The sequence below is a fragment of the Manduca sexta genome, chromosome 13 (assembly GCF_014839805.1).
Source record: "Manduca sexta isolate Smith_Timp_Sample1 chromosome 13, JHU_Msex_v1.0, whole genome shotgun sequence".
Lineage (NCBI taxonomy): Eukaryota > Metazoa > Arthropoda > Insecta > Lepidoptera > Sphingidae > Manduca > Manduca sexta.
Window position 1 is genome coordinate 12,099,853 of NC_051127.1, and position 13,417 is coordinate 12,113,269.

The window sequence follows — 13,417 nt, forward strand, 5'->3', positions numbered from 1 at the left end:
ATTACGTTTGGTTGATTTGTTGTTTTTGAATGATTCAAAAACATGCGTAGTGGTTACTACTAATTACTATTATTACTATACTCTTTGCATTATGCTAGATATTGTAATAAATAGATCTGCGATACGATAAGGAAAGCAATAACCGCTTGACATTTCATTTCATGTTGACAGTTGATGTAGCGTTAAAAAATCACTAAAAAGTTTTTAAATACCTAATTTATAGTTTATTTAAAATAATTATGATATAATTTTATGTTTAATTATAGTCGGCAAGAATGTTTTATCATGTGAGTATATTTTAGCGTAACGTTGTGCTTGAATATTTAAATATTGTCATTATTGTTTTGTAAACATATATTTACAGATTTCCCTAGAACATGAAATCTTACTGCACCCAAGATATTTCGGACCTCAGCTACTGGATACAGTAAAACAGAAGTTATACATAGAAGTAGAAGGCACTTGTAGCGGCAAGTAAGCGATCATCGAAAACTATTAAGAGCAATTTCTAACCTATCAAAGTTGTTGTCCATTTTTCGCATTTTTCTAAATTGAATATAATATATATAGTTATGAATTATAGGATATACCTCTACACCTGGGCATGGATATTGAAACGTGGTCAAAGTGTACAAAAAATATGTATTTTTTCAGATATGGTTTTATTATAGCAATAACAACAATTGATAGTATAGGGGCGGGACTGATTCAGCCCGGGCAAGGGTTTGTGGTGTATCCTGTGAAATGCAAAGCCATAGTGTTCAGGCCGTTCAAAGGAGAGGTTCTTGATGCAATTGTCACACAGGTCAACAAGGTATGTGCTAGTTAGCATTTTTTTTAACATGACTCAAGATTTGTTAGCCTGGCTTATACAAACACACTGGAGTTTTGTGTGAGCACTAAGTGTTTGCATTCCTTGAAAATATTGCAACCAAGCTGATGGCAACCCACTTACGGGTAACATACCTCAGCTTAGAATGGTCACTGGGAGTTAGCACTGTTTCCGTGTGTTTTCTGTAACATGTTCTGCCCTCTAGGACAACTTTTCCAACATCAAGTAAGGTGTCTCACTCAAAAAAAAAAAAAATATAAAAATAACAGTGAAGATGATTGGCCGTTTGTTGAAATTTAGAAACTACTAAATGGATTTATAAATTTTACATAGAGATAGACAGTATTACAGATTATTACAAACTACTCTTAATCTTAAAAATATATTTCATTTTGAGAAGTTTATTTGGGGGCCAGATGTGCAAGCAACACTTTGCAACTAATATTAGGAATAAGGGGTTTTTAGATTTTGCTACAGAATGTGGAAATGTGTAATAAATTTCATACAATTTAAATTTCAATTATATAGCCCAAGGTCATGCTTGTGGATTAACCTATATGAAAAGCCTTTCTGGCTATATAAGTCATTATTTGATTTACAGACTAATCTTTACACCAGTGATTTAAAAAAACAATTTTTATATTAAAATTTCCTACACCAGCAAATTACTGCAATAAAAAATCTATATGTAATTCTATGACATGGTCTATGCATGTGCCAAATAAAATCCAAGTCTGCATAGCAGTTTTTGTACACATTCCCATTTATAACATTATTAAAAAGTAAGAAATGTAAAAATAATTCTCGTGTTATTCTTCAATATTACATGCTGGGGCCTTATTCTCTATCCCGCATGTTATGTTGACAGTGCGTAACAAGCACGTTACACAACGCATCATGTTTAGGACTATAGAAATATGGCTTACAGAATACCATTCCACGCACATTTCTCAAAGATAACATGACACGGCCGCGTTATGCGTTTACACTATCATACAGAATAAGGGCCCTGGGGCCTTATTCTCTATCCCACACGTTATTTTAACAGTGCGTAACAAGCACGTAACACAACGCGTCATGTTTGGGACTATAGAAATTTGGCTTACAGAATACCATTCCACGCACATTCCTCGAAGATAACATGACACGGCCGCGTTACGCGTTTACACTATCATACAGAATAAGGGCCCAGGTGTGTGTTGTGTATCATTGTGTAACTCATTATTTTGTTTCCAGGTTGGAATGTTTGCACAAATTGGTCCGTTAACATGCTTTATATCTCACCATGTAAGTACTAAGCTATGAGACATATTGGGATAATTAATATTAAAGAATAAATACCCTATTTTACAATAAAATTGTATCAATGAAATATCAGTAGCACATACTATGCCTGATTAGAGGAAATAAAATAAGTGAGGTATCTTTCTACCAGACTAGATAGCGAGAAAAATATTTTGTTGGAAAAACTTTGATTTGTAAATGATTAGCCCAAATAATTTTGACAATCACCAGATTGTATATACCATTGTTTTGATTACAGTCAATCCCAGCGGATATGGAGTTCTGTCCCAATGTGAATCCCCCTTGCTACAAGAGCAAACAGGAAGATAATGTCATACAGGAAGAGGATGTGATTAGGCTAAAGATAGTGGGTACGAGGGTCGACGCCACTGGCATTGTGAGTAACTTCAATAAATAAGTATATTCCATACACATAGTCACTCACTTACGTCTTTTATCCCTAGATGGGTATGCAGAAGCCATAACAAGTGCATCAGTTTTTTGCCATTTGTATCTTGTCCAAATTCCAAACTCGGCTGGGACTGAGCAGAAAAACCCAATATTACTACCCGACCTGGCCTCGAACCCAAGACCTCAGCATGGCAAATAATACTGCAATTCAACTATGCTAGCAAGGCAGTCTTATTTTATCATTACTTTCTCAACCTACAAAGGACTTTATGGTTGCCATTTCTATAAACACATTTAATACAAAGGATGTTTATATTTATTATTCAGCAGTAGAGGATGCTGGTTGTCTTCAGAATTATTTTGGTATAACTTTTTTTTGCAAACTTGCCTCTGCGCAGGTATGATGCCTATTTGCGTTCAAAAATATATGCATTAATCTTCAGCTTGCAACATGGTTTTAGGAGGCCCATTTTGTAACTGCTTTGAATGGGTTAGACCCATATTCACAAATGTTACTTAGCTAAGCAATGCTGTAATAAATGCGTTTCTCACTGCTGATGCACTACAGCCTTTGCCGTATGTGGGCATAGCAGCCATGTGATTGGCCAATATGGAAATAAACAATAATGGATGGCTTCCAGCTAAACAAAGCCAAAGTAAACTATAACATTGCCCTCATAGTATTATTTTTTAAAACAGGCGTCAAAGTTGTGAGCATGTTATACATACCAACATTCTAAATGACATTTCATTTGTTTCAGTTCGCCATTGGCACCTTAATGGACGATTATTTAGGTTTAGTGACACAGTAATTTTATATTAAATATATGTACAATTAACTTTTCAATAAAACGATAATATTATTTTGTTGTTCTTTATTTGGCATTCAAATAATAGGGTAAAATTCCATACACAATGTAACAAAAACAAATCATCAAAAAAGGATAAAATATTTGGACATTTTCAGTCTATTTGGGCAGTATGCATGATGGTTCGTTAGAACACTCGTGTGTTGTGATTCTTGCATGGTTTACAATTAAATTATCCTAAATTAATTAAAACTTACCACTAACAGAATGTATTCATGAGATAAAAAGGCATTTAAGACACTTCAAAATGCACTATTCTTATGATATAACATTTTGTTTTGTCTAAATACCGCACCATCCCGAAACTATGCTATAATATTGTCTATGGTTCGTGCTGAATAAATAGAAAATGTGTTCTATAATAGATTTAGAATTTAAATACAGTCACTTAGATAACATGAAAATTGACTTCAACATCATAAGCCGGAAGCCAAAATTACTTTTGTGAATGCCAAATATTGCATTTGTCTCAGCTCCTATAATACAAGAATTTCATGTCAATAAGTATATCATATTCTATAATTACTGCCTATTTACATGTGTCTAAAATGAATTAGTTCTTCAGAAATTCAAAGGGACGATTCCGAGTCTTTGGTCTTCCATGTATATACAAAGTCAGGTCAAATATTAATGTAAAATAAATAACTAATGAAATATTGCTCGCCCTTCAACAACATATGGCATCTATAATAAATAATACTCAATATGAGATCAGAAACACAAGCTAAGCGAATATTGTTCACCTAAGCACCAAATAGACCTACATATTTAGTAAGAGGAAATATCGTTTAGTTATTTGTTCGCTACGACTATGCATAGCGCTTACATCAAAAACAACTGTCGTGACCGATCACAAATTTATAACGTTTGAGACAGTACACCATAATCGGTTATTTTTACATTCGACGACAAAAACCTGTCTCCGTTCTGTTCTCCTGCGCAGGTTCGAATTCAGGAATTGCTCTAAGTGCCGTGGATAAATTGACAATAATAGCTATAGCGTAGGTTTCCCGCGCAAACAAACAGAACGGCACAATAATATCATTATACTAACATTATATTCCAAGATATACCATTTCATATTTATATATACTATATTATAAAATATTGAGACATAACATTGTGCAATATAATACAATATGCATAATAGAAGTTATAATTTTAAACAATCAGTATTCATTTTGCAGTCACAATATTTTTTCACAAATTGCTCATTAAATAATTTACACATTGCATAATGCATGCCGGTCGCCTCATCCAATATTTAGTTCAAACAAGACTCATATTTCAGACATCGGCTGGCAAGCAGCATTATTATTAAGGATTTGTACAAGGCACAAAATAAGTATTGCAATATATATTTAATGGTGGTTATGCACTTAACTGAACATTTGAATGGTATGCATATAATAGATTGTATTTAGAAGCTTGCATACTATTCAAGCATACATCACGTGTATACCAACCGCAGAAGACAAGTATACAAATATATAAAGGAAACGAATGTAACGTCTGAATATATTTATACTTTTGTAGTGTATATATTTTAACATCGATTTGATGCATCATACACTCACAAAATTATTATTGTTCATAATTCAAACGCTTTATTATTTATACAGGAAGAAATCTATTTTTGTTATCGATAATCTATTTTATATGGCGTATTTCACGAAATGTAGTTCAATGTGAGGATAAATAAAACAATTGTACAAACGAGTACTTCACTACAAAACCTACGACATGTAGTAGCCGAAATTAATGAACAACCTATCGATATATCAAGATCGAATGCGGTAATCACAATAAAGATTCATTGTAACGTTTATTTTCAAGGTTGATTTGGATATAGATTAGCTATAGAGATTATTTATTAATTTCGGCCATGAAGGAATACGCAAGTGGGTAGGGTAAACTACGAATCTAGTATCGATATTATCAATCCATTAATAACATGGTAATCTATCGAAATATTGATACAATAAGATCTTACAAGTAAACCGTAGAGCAATAGGGGAGGAAAGATTGATTTAAATCACTATCTACTCATCCAACTCCAATGTTAACACTTAACATTCAATACGTCTAAACGGCAACATCAATACACTAGAACAGTTATAATACTGGCGATAATTTATATTAAGGAAGATGTATCGGAATATATACCTATTTTTAGAGGGTTAAAATTTCTGAATTACTTTCTATGAATGTGTTTTTTGCTTCCCCGTCTTCCGGCTACGTAAATCGTCCATCCTGTCACACAAAACCGTACACCACTTTCGCTTGACCTGTCCAAATTGAAGTTTAAACAACAACAATTAAATAAATTAACAATTAAATAAATAAAAATATTCATCGCGCCTCATACTCTATCGTACTCGGCGTCGCGGTTACAAATACTTGAGCATGTCGCCATTGTAATAATTATTTTTCCATCACTAACTAAGAGATTGGTTGCAACCTCTCGTCTCCATTCTGCGAGCATTTCACCAAGCCGTCGCGAGACTTCACGCTCAGTGCTCGGCGTTTAAGTACGCAAGTGCGTACCGTTCCCACGTGTACACTCACTTCGTACCCATAAATGAAGAAAGAAAGAAGTGTTGACGTGTGTTTCGTCAGTAAATGTCGGTTGTTAATAGTCGTGAGGTAGTGAGTGCAGCTCGCTGTCCGTCTGTGTGTCGCGGTCGGAGGGCACGCGTGCGGCACGCGCGCTCAGTGCCTGACGTGGAAGCATTGGCACTAGGCGGCTGGATGTCACGCGGGCGCATGCGCAGGCGGTGCCGCGGCCGGCGACACCGGCCCGCGCACCGCCTCGATGTAGTCCTTGATCAGCGTCGCGATCTGGTACGCCTGAGTACGACACAATACAATATTAATGCTAAGAAATTAAGAAATCGCAATGTCAGTTGATAAACTATAGGTGAGTAGTTGTACCTGGTCGGTGGAGAGCACGAGCTTGGCGTGCTTACGATCGGCGCGCGTGACGAGCAACAGGGCACGCGGCGCGGGCGACACGGCGAGCAGCTGGTCGTGGTCGTGCGATACCAGTGCTGCGCGTGCGCCGCGCCGCAGCAGCGTCAGCCCACGCGCGTCCACCGCCAGCCACAACGCACGTGGCCAGTTTGATGTGAACGATTGCTATATGATAAATTTCTTATTTAATATAGTACTTTTCAAATAAAACCATGATCGTTGAAATAAGAGCGTGTCGCACCATGACGTCGAAGATGGTGGCCCTGGTGAGCGGCCAGGAGGCGGCGAGCGTGAGGGCGCGCTGCATGGCGGCGTGCGGCTCGGTGCCGCGCAGCTCAGGTGGTGCAGGCGCACGGCGGGCGCGGGCAGCGCGGGGGAGGCGAGGCGCGGGGGCAGCACGGCGCCCGCCGCCGCCGCGCACTCCTCGCCGCCGCCGAGACACTCGCCGCCCACCACCTGCGCGTGCAGCGCCGCCAGCATCACCTGCACACAAACACCTCATATTTCAATTCAGAACAATACGCAATTCACAAACATGTTTGTTTTTCTAACTAATAAATGGACAAAGTGAACAAATTATAACTACTGTCAATGCTTATCCTCATAAATTATTTAATTTTAACTACACTTACTGTGTGTACCCTCAAATATTATATAGTTACTAATTTGAGTTCTCTAATAAATAATTAATAACAGGCTGATTTCCTTTTTTTATTTGTAAATTTAATGTTTTTTACAGTAAAATAAGAAAAATGCGTGCAATTTGTTAGTGTTATGTACTCCTTTAATTGGTACACACTTCAGAATGTAATTAAAGTTTAAGTTTTGTAGTGAAATAAGAAATGTTTGTCCTAGTGAAGAACCTTTCAAATAAATATATATCCATAGTATTTTTTCAAAAGTTCTACTATGATCAAAGATAAAATAGAAATTTAGAAGATATTACTCACAGCCTCGTCGGTCTCTATCGGCAGCCGGTCGTGTCGCACCGAGTGTAGCACTTGGTAGTACAATAGTTCCATTTCCGCCGGACACGACGTTTGCAGCGGCCGTTCGCCGAGGAACAAGCGCTTCTTGAACACCAGTCTGTTGACATATCATATACATTACGAAATATACAAGTGTATTTACATTATGAAAATATAATACAGGTCGTCGTTTTTTTTTTATTTTGGTATGGCAAAGTGATTGCACTGCACCTAATGGTAAGTGCTGTGCTGTTCAGATAAAGTATCGAATACCAATAAATGGCTATCTTATGTTATTCGACATAATCATGCCGACCTACTAAGACCTCACACTACGGTGGAAGGTCACAGGGTTATAGAAAGGAGGGAACATGCGCTCAGGCAAACTTTTCCAAAGCCTGATGGTGCGGCATGATGGGTTCGGGCCGTAATGTTTTTAATCATCAAGCTGTGGCTTCGATCGCCAGCATGCGAGGTTACGCTGAGAAAAGGAGTGAATATAAACTCTGATGGTGACCTGCAGGCGGCGGCGGAGGCGCCGGCGCGCTCCCAGCGTGCGAGCACGTCGCCGACGCGCTCGGCGCCCGCCAGCGCGCGCTCGCCCGCACTGCCGCCCGCGCCCGACCCGCCGCACACCTCGTACAACGCGTAACCTGACGCAACAACTACTTTACTACGAGATTTCAATTACTATTCAATTTTATGTTCTACTTATTATGCTGAAAAACAGCCAATCAAGGGTAAATCCATAAATATACTTTAAAATCGCATACAAAACTGCACAACCATATCATTCAGTAACAGTGTAAAGCGTCAGAAAATGTTTCCATCACCAAAGTTTTTTGTCTCTTTACAATACGTGTCCAAACCAAGTGCAACACATACCCGTGGCCGCGTCGCTGAGCCCGATCTTCTCCCTGAGCATGGTGACGAGGTGGTCGGCGGTGGCGGCGGGCCCGAACACCAGGCCGTGCTGCTTGCCGTCCAGCAGCAGCACGCGCACATGCAGCGGACGCCGCGCCGCCGCGCACAGGATCTCCTCCTTGGACGGCGCCGCCAGACGACGCGGCACTTGCGCTATGCTTAGAGCCACCTGGACAGAACATGGGATCATTTTTACCAATAGAAACAAATATATGGACTTACCTGTTTGAAAATGCGAAGAATGTGTAATATAAGTTTACTAACATAACTTTAAAAACATATTAATAATTAGAATAAATAAGTATTTTTTGACTCTACAGTAAAATTAAATGAGATTATTAAGGTTGCTTTATTTAAATAAAAATATTCTATGTACATCTGAGATTATTAGTGTTATCGTTTATATTTGATCCAGACCATTGCGATAACTCGGATGTAACTAAATTAAAAATGGCCGATACCGATAGAGTATAATACTAAACCAATTTGTCTAAGTAACGTAAAATGCATAAGGTTAAAATAAAAAAAATAAAAAACTGCACGCACACATTCATGCCTTTTATCCCCGAATGGGTAGGCAGAGGCGTAACTAGTACACCCACTTTCGTATTTATGTGATACGGGGGCGAGCCTATTACCATAACGGGCACAAATTCCAGACTCCGGGCTGATCGAGTAAAAAAAACCAATATCGAACCGAGAATCGAACTGGAGACCTTAGCACTGCAGTCATACCGTAATACACGGTAGTAAACAAAAGTTGTATAAGTAGGTTTGGTGTGCATTACCTGTTCAGCGCGGCGTGCGAACTTGGCGTCCTCGCCAGCGGAGAGCGCGGCCTGGCGGTAGCGCAGGTGCGCCAGCAGCACGCGCCGCAGCGGCTTGGCGGCCGGCAGCGCCGCGCCCACCGCCGCGCACAGCAGCGCCCAGTGCCGCGCCGACACGCGCGACGACGGCTCCGGGTGCTCCGTCGTCTGCGGGACAACATCACCACTACAGTCCATATACGTACACACTACCTGCCTTCAATATTATGATACAGAATAAAAGTTATTACGTAGAATTAAATAATCCATTCATTGGCGCTATTTAATCTATGTTCAAAATATTGTAATAGAGTACATAAAATTTTAAGAAATTAATGTAGTACTATATAAATTTGTTATAACGTTGTGGTCCTTCGAACCGGATATGACAAAATCTAACCTACCTGCTTGATGAGTTGCATATACAACTCGTTGAGTAACGTGTCCTTTTGCAGGCAGCGCTGTAACAACGCTTGCGCAAGCGCAACGCGGTCGTCGCTCTCGCTCTCCTGGCTGCTGATACTATTATTGTTCGCCAAGTTATTGGTGCTCCCTTCGTTCGTAGTCAGACCAGCATGACTCATGATGTCCTAAAGAACAAAAACAAAAAAATAATACAATTACAACTGTAAATTCCAAAAAACGACTAATAATAATGATGCCCCAATCTTTTCAATTCAAGTAGGTCAATAGAATTTAAATGTTATCATTTTGTAAAATGTAAAATAATATTAAAATTTTCTTAGATAGTATATTTTTAGACAGTCGTTATTACCTTGAATATCTGCATTGCGGCGACCTCTTCGGCCTCATTGAGCTTGGTGAGAGAGTGCGGTAATGTACGCGACCAGCACCAGTATGCGGCTGGGAAGCCCTTATAAGACTCGCCTTGTGACTCTGCCGCGATGTCCATCCGCAACTTCTCTAGCTTGTGCTTGCTTAACCTATAATATTTTAAATAAGTTAAAAAGATGCGTGATTGAAAATAAAGAAGCAGTGAACTAATATGCAGATGCAATGTCGTTTGTATTAATTAGTGTTAAATATGTAATTATTTAAGGCGATACCTCAAGGTCCATGCAAACTCGCTGACTGTTAAAAACGCACTGATGTCTTTATCGTGACAGGTCTAAACCTGCCAGTCATGTATATAACAATTAGCAAATAAATGGTTGTGGTAAATAAGTCCGGTACCTGCGCAAGGTGTTGCGCAGGAAGTTGCCGGCGGAGAGGTCGGCGGGGCGGCGCAGCAGCGCGGAGTCGACGAGCGCGCGGCGCGCGGCGCGCAGGGCGGCGGCCAGGCGCGCGCGCTCGGCGGCAGGCGCGGCGCGGCGCGGCGGCTCGTCCGCCAGCCCGCTGCCCAGCGCCGGGCTGTACGCCGCCATCAGCCACGCCGCCTCCTGCTTCTGCGCAGACTCCAGCACTATGCACCTGCAAATACACCACGCATACTTATACACTTTACTGATTAGTTAGGCTAGTTATATAACCTATATGTAGAATGATCAAATATTTTGTTTGATATCATCCCATAGACAACACGTGACTTTTGAAAACATACAATTAGGGAACGTTTGTTATTCCTTACAAAGTTTTTTTGTACTTTATGTTAGCTGCCAAAATTCTTCAATTTATTATAATGTCGACCAAATACTAATTCCATAATTTTTTTTTTTAAATATATCTAAAATGATATTTTGACTCACCTGAGCCCGTCATGCTGTCCGTGGTGCGTGAGGCTAATGGTGAGCCCGTTGTCCACGGGATCCATGAGCAGCGCCGCGATCGTGTTGTACGGGTATTCGGCGAGTACCACCTTGTCGGCAGGGCGGACGAGCACCACGCCCTCGGAGCCGACGCCCAGTAACACGTTGGGACCTAGAGAAGTCATTATTATATATCCGAGGTAAATGACGTAACTTGGACGTATGAGCACGCGAAGAGGTTGAGTGACAATGTGTTCAGTTAATTAGTGGAAAACTATCGTTGTTTCTTATTCTAGAGTATGTACTATGTAATGTAAAAAGGCAGAAACACACATGAAAAGAAATGGATAATTCCTTACCATGAGCCCAGTATCCCTTGTACGTGACAGGGAACAGTGTGACCCCGTACAGCGGGTACTGCATGACGCACGACAGGTACAGCGCTTTAGCGGTTAACTCGGCCCGCCCCGCGCCGTACTGTCGATGCGCTTGCGCAAGGATCGTGGCCTGGTGACAATGTTATAGATGTGAATACACGATGCTTTTTATCCTTATTGTTATTCGAGTAATTTCATATCGGGCACAAATTCCAGAGCAAGGAACTAAATAGGTAAACCAATTAATATCATTGCCCAATCCTGGATTCAAATCAGAGACTCAGATCGTGTTCTTTCCGCGATATAACTATAGCATCCAGGCTGTCATAAAAGACAAGATTAAGAAAAATGTATAGAGAGCAGTGGCGAGGAGTGACATTTTTCAAAAGGTAAGCCGATGTAAAAAAAAACCATATTAATGATATCGGGGCCAATTTAACAGAAATCAAAAACTAAGACAAACATAAATAAACCTAAAAGGGAAGCCGGTAGGAATCGGGTTGTATGGACGCTTCGCTACTGATAGAGAGTAAGTACAGACCCACTGGTGCGCGGGCCGTGCGCGTGCGATGCGCTGCGGCAGGAACTGGTCGGGGTGCGCGTAGTAGGCGCGCGTGTGCGGCGGCGGCGGGCTCGGCGGCGGCTCGCCCAGCGACACCTGCGCCTGCAGCCCCGCCAGCTGCAGCGCCACCTTCTCCGACACGGGGAACTCGTCCAGCTGCACACGACACACTGGCTTAATGCTGGTATTAATCGACACTCGGTGTGGCAGAGTCGGCAAATTTAATAGATAGCTCGTGTAATCAGTTCAGTCCATAATATTTTCTAATAAAATTATTTTTAAAACAGTTTAACAATTTTATATTTATAAAGTAACCAAGGTTTTATAATAGAAACAAGTTTCTCGGTTATATGTATATCGATGTTTTGTCGATAATCGATACCTTGACGACGCTGTGTACGGCTTGAGCGTACAGTAGTGCTACTTCGATGGGGTCATGGGGTAGTTCCCTCCCACCGCGGAACAAACGTCGTTTGAACACGAATCGGTTGTCTGCCGAACCGCCACCCGGACCTTGTTGCCTAGAGAAATTAAAAAAATATATTTATATTGATGGCAGGTCTTGAATTAAATAGATTATATTTTATAACTCAATAAATTCAATAAGATATATCCGTTGTGAATAAGACAAAATTCGCACTTGTCTCAAGTAAGTTTTTTTTTTTAAATCGACATATCTATTGCATTTCTACTTTTAATTAAAAAAAGATCAGTGTTAGTTCGGTATTGAGTTATGTAGCACCGTATAGAGACTTACATTTCCCAAGCAGCGATGACATCGTACAAGTAGTGTGTGGGGCGCACGTGCTCCTCGGCGCCTGCGCGCTGCTGGTACACGGCCCAGCCGGCGCGCGCGTGCGGCGCCAGGCCCAGCTTGTCCGCCAGCCGCGCCGCCGCCGCCGCCGCCGTGTCCGCCGGGTGCACGTCGATCGCCTTCGTGCGCCCGTCCAGGAAGAAGAATCGGCACACTATCGTGCCGAGGCGGCGCATCGCCTGTATCATAGATATTGAACAGTGAGATCGATATTTGCAAGTTGCAGGTGAAGTTGTTTGTCGGCTCCTGCACCGTTACTCACAGCGATCTCGACGGTGCTGGGCGGCAGGTGCCTCGGCGCGGCGCCGCGGCAGTTGTCGAGGCACCACTGCGCGCAGTGCGCGGCGCGGGCGGCGGGCTCGGAGGGCGAGGTGGCGGCGGCGGGCGACACGAGGCGCGCGCGGGCCCGCAGCCAGGCGCTGTAGTAGCGCGCCAGGCCGCGGCTGGGCTGCCACGCCACCGCGCACAGGCACAGGATCAGCCACACGCGCTCCGCCCACTCCTCCACCGGACACTCCGTTATCTGCACGGACAATACATTGGCGCATCTACGTTTTTTTGGACGACGACTTTTCTTCAATATCGAAGTGCTGGATGGTATTGTTTGTGGGTTGTTGTGACCCTCCCACAACTTCTTCCCACCTCACAACTATTAATTTACCTGTCTGACACACTGCACTATGATTTCGTCCCGGAGTTCCTCGCGCTCCAATCCCTTGGCGATCAGTGACTGGATCACTTGGGTTTCCTTCTCGGATGTCAGCTCGCCTCGCATGTAACGGCATAATTCCTAAAAAAATATTTTAGTGTATAATAGTATATTATTTTTATTTTTTTTTTAATATACGAAGAGTTTATATTTCGTTGACATTTCATAGATAATGCGTATCG

The 13,417-nt window shown here is 41.5% G+C and overlaps 2 protein-coding genes across 2 annotated transcripts in view; one reads left to right on the forward strand and one right to left on the reverse strand.

Annotated features, from left to right (window-relative positions):
* The first annotated feature begins 41 nt into the window (after positions 1–41).
* LOC115448333 (DNA-directed RNA polymerase II subunit RPB7) lies at positions 42–3,390 on the forward strand. The gene is made up of 6 exons (XM_030175737.2): positions 42–287; positions 365–474; positions 655–814; positions 2,069–2,119; positions 2,376–2,513; positions 3,289–3,390. Exons 1-6 carry the CDS (start codon positions 276–278, stop codon positions 3,337–3,339), a joined length of 522 nt encoding a protein of 173 aa, XP_030031597.1. The 5' UTR covers positions 42–275; the 3' UTR covers positions 3,340–3,390.
* The window catches only part of LOC115448327 (myosin-I heavy chain), a 45,039-nt gene continuing 35,009 nt past the window's right edge, over positions 3,388–13,417 (reverse strand). The window contains 18 exon segments of the mRNA XM_037438034.1: positions 3,388–6,246; positions 6,331–6,534; positions 6,611–6,705; positions 6,708–6,852; positions 7,320–7,455; positions 7,855–7,990; positions 8,223–8,430; positions 9,050–9,235; positions 9,472–9,657; positions 9,843–10,011; positions 10,262–10,498; positions 10,774–10,945; positions 11,133–11,280; positions 11,692–11,868; positions 12,095–12,233; positions 12,470–12,705; positions 12,789–13,049; positions 13,188–13,316. Coding sequence (XP_037293931.1) covers positions 6,151–6,246; positions 6,331–6,534; positions 6,611–6,705; positions 6,708–6,852; positions 7,320–7,455; positions 7,855–7,990; positions 8,223–8,430; positions 9,050–9,235; positions 9,472–9,657; positions 9,843–10,011; positions 10,262–10,498; positions 10,774–10,945; positions 11,133–11,280; positions 11,692–11,868; positions 12,095–12,233; positions 12,470–12,705; positions 12,789–13,049; positions 13,188–13,316 — 3,060 coding nt within the window. The 3' untranslated portion in view covers positions 3,388–6,150.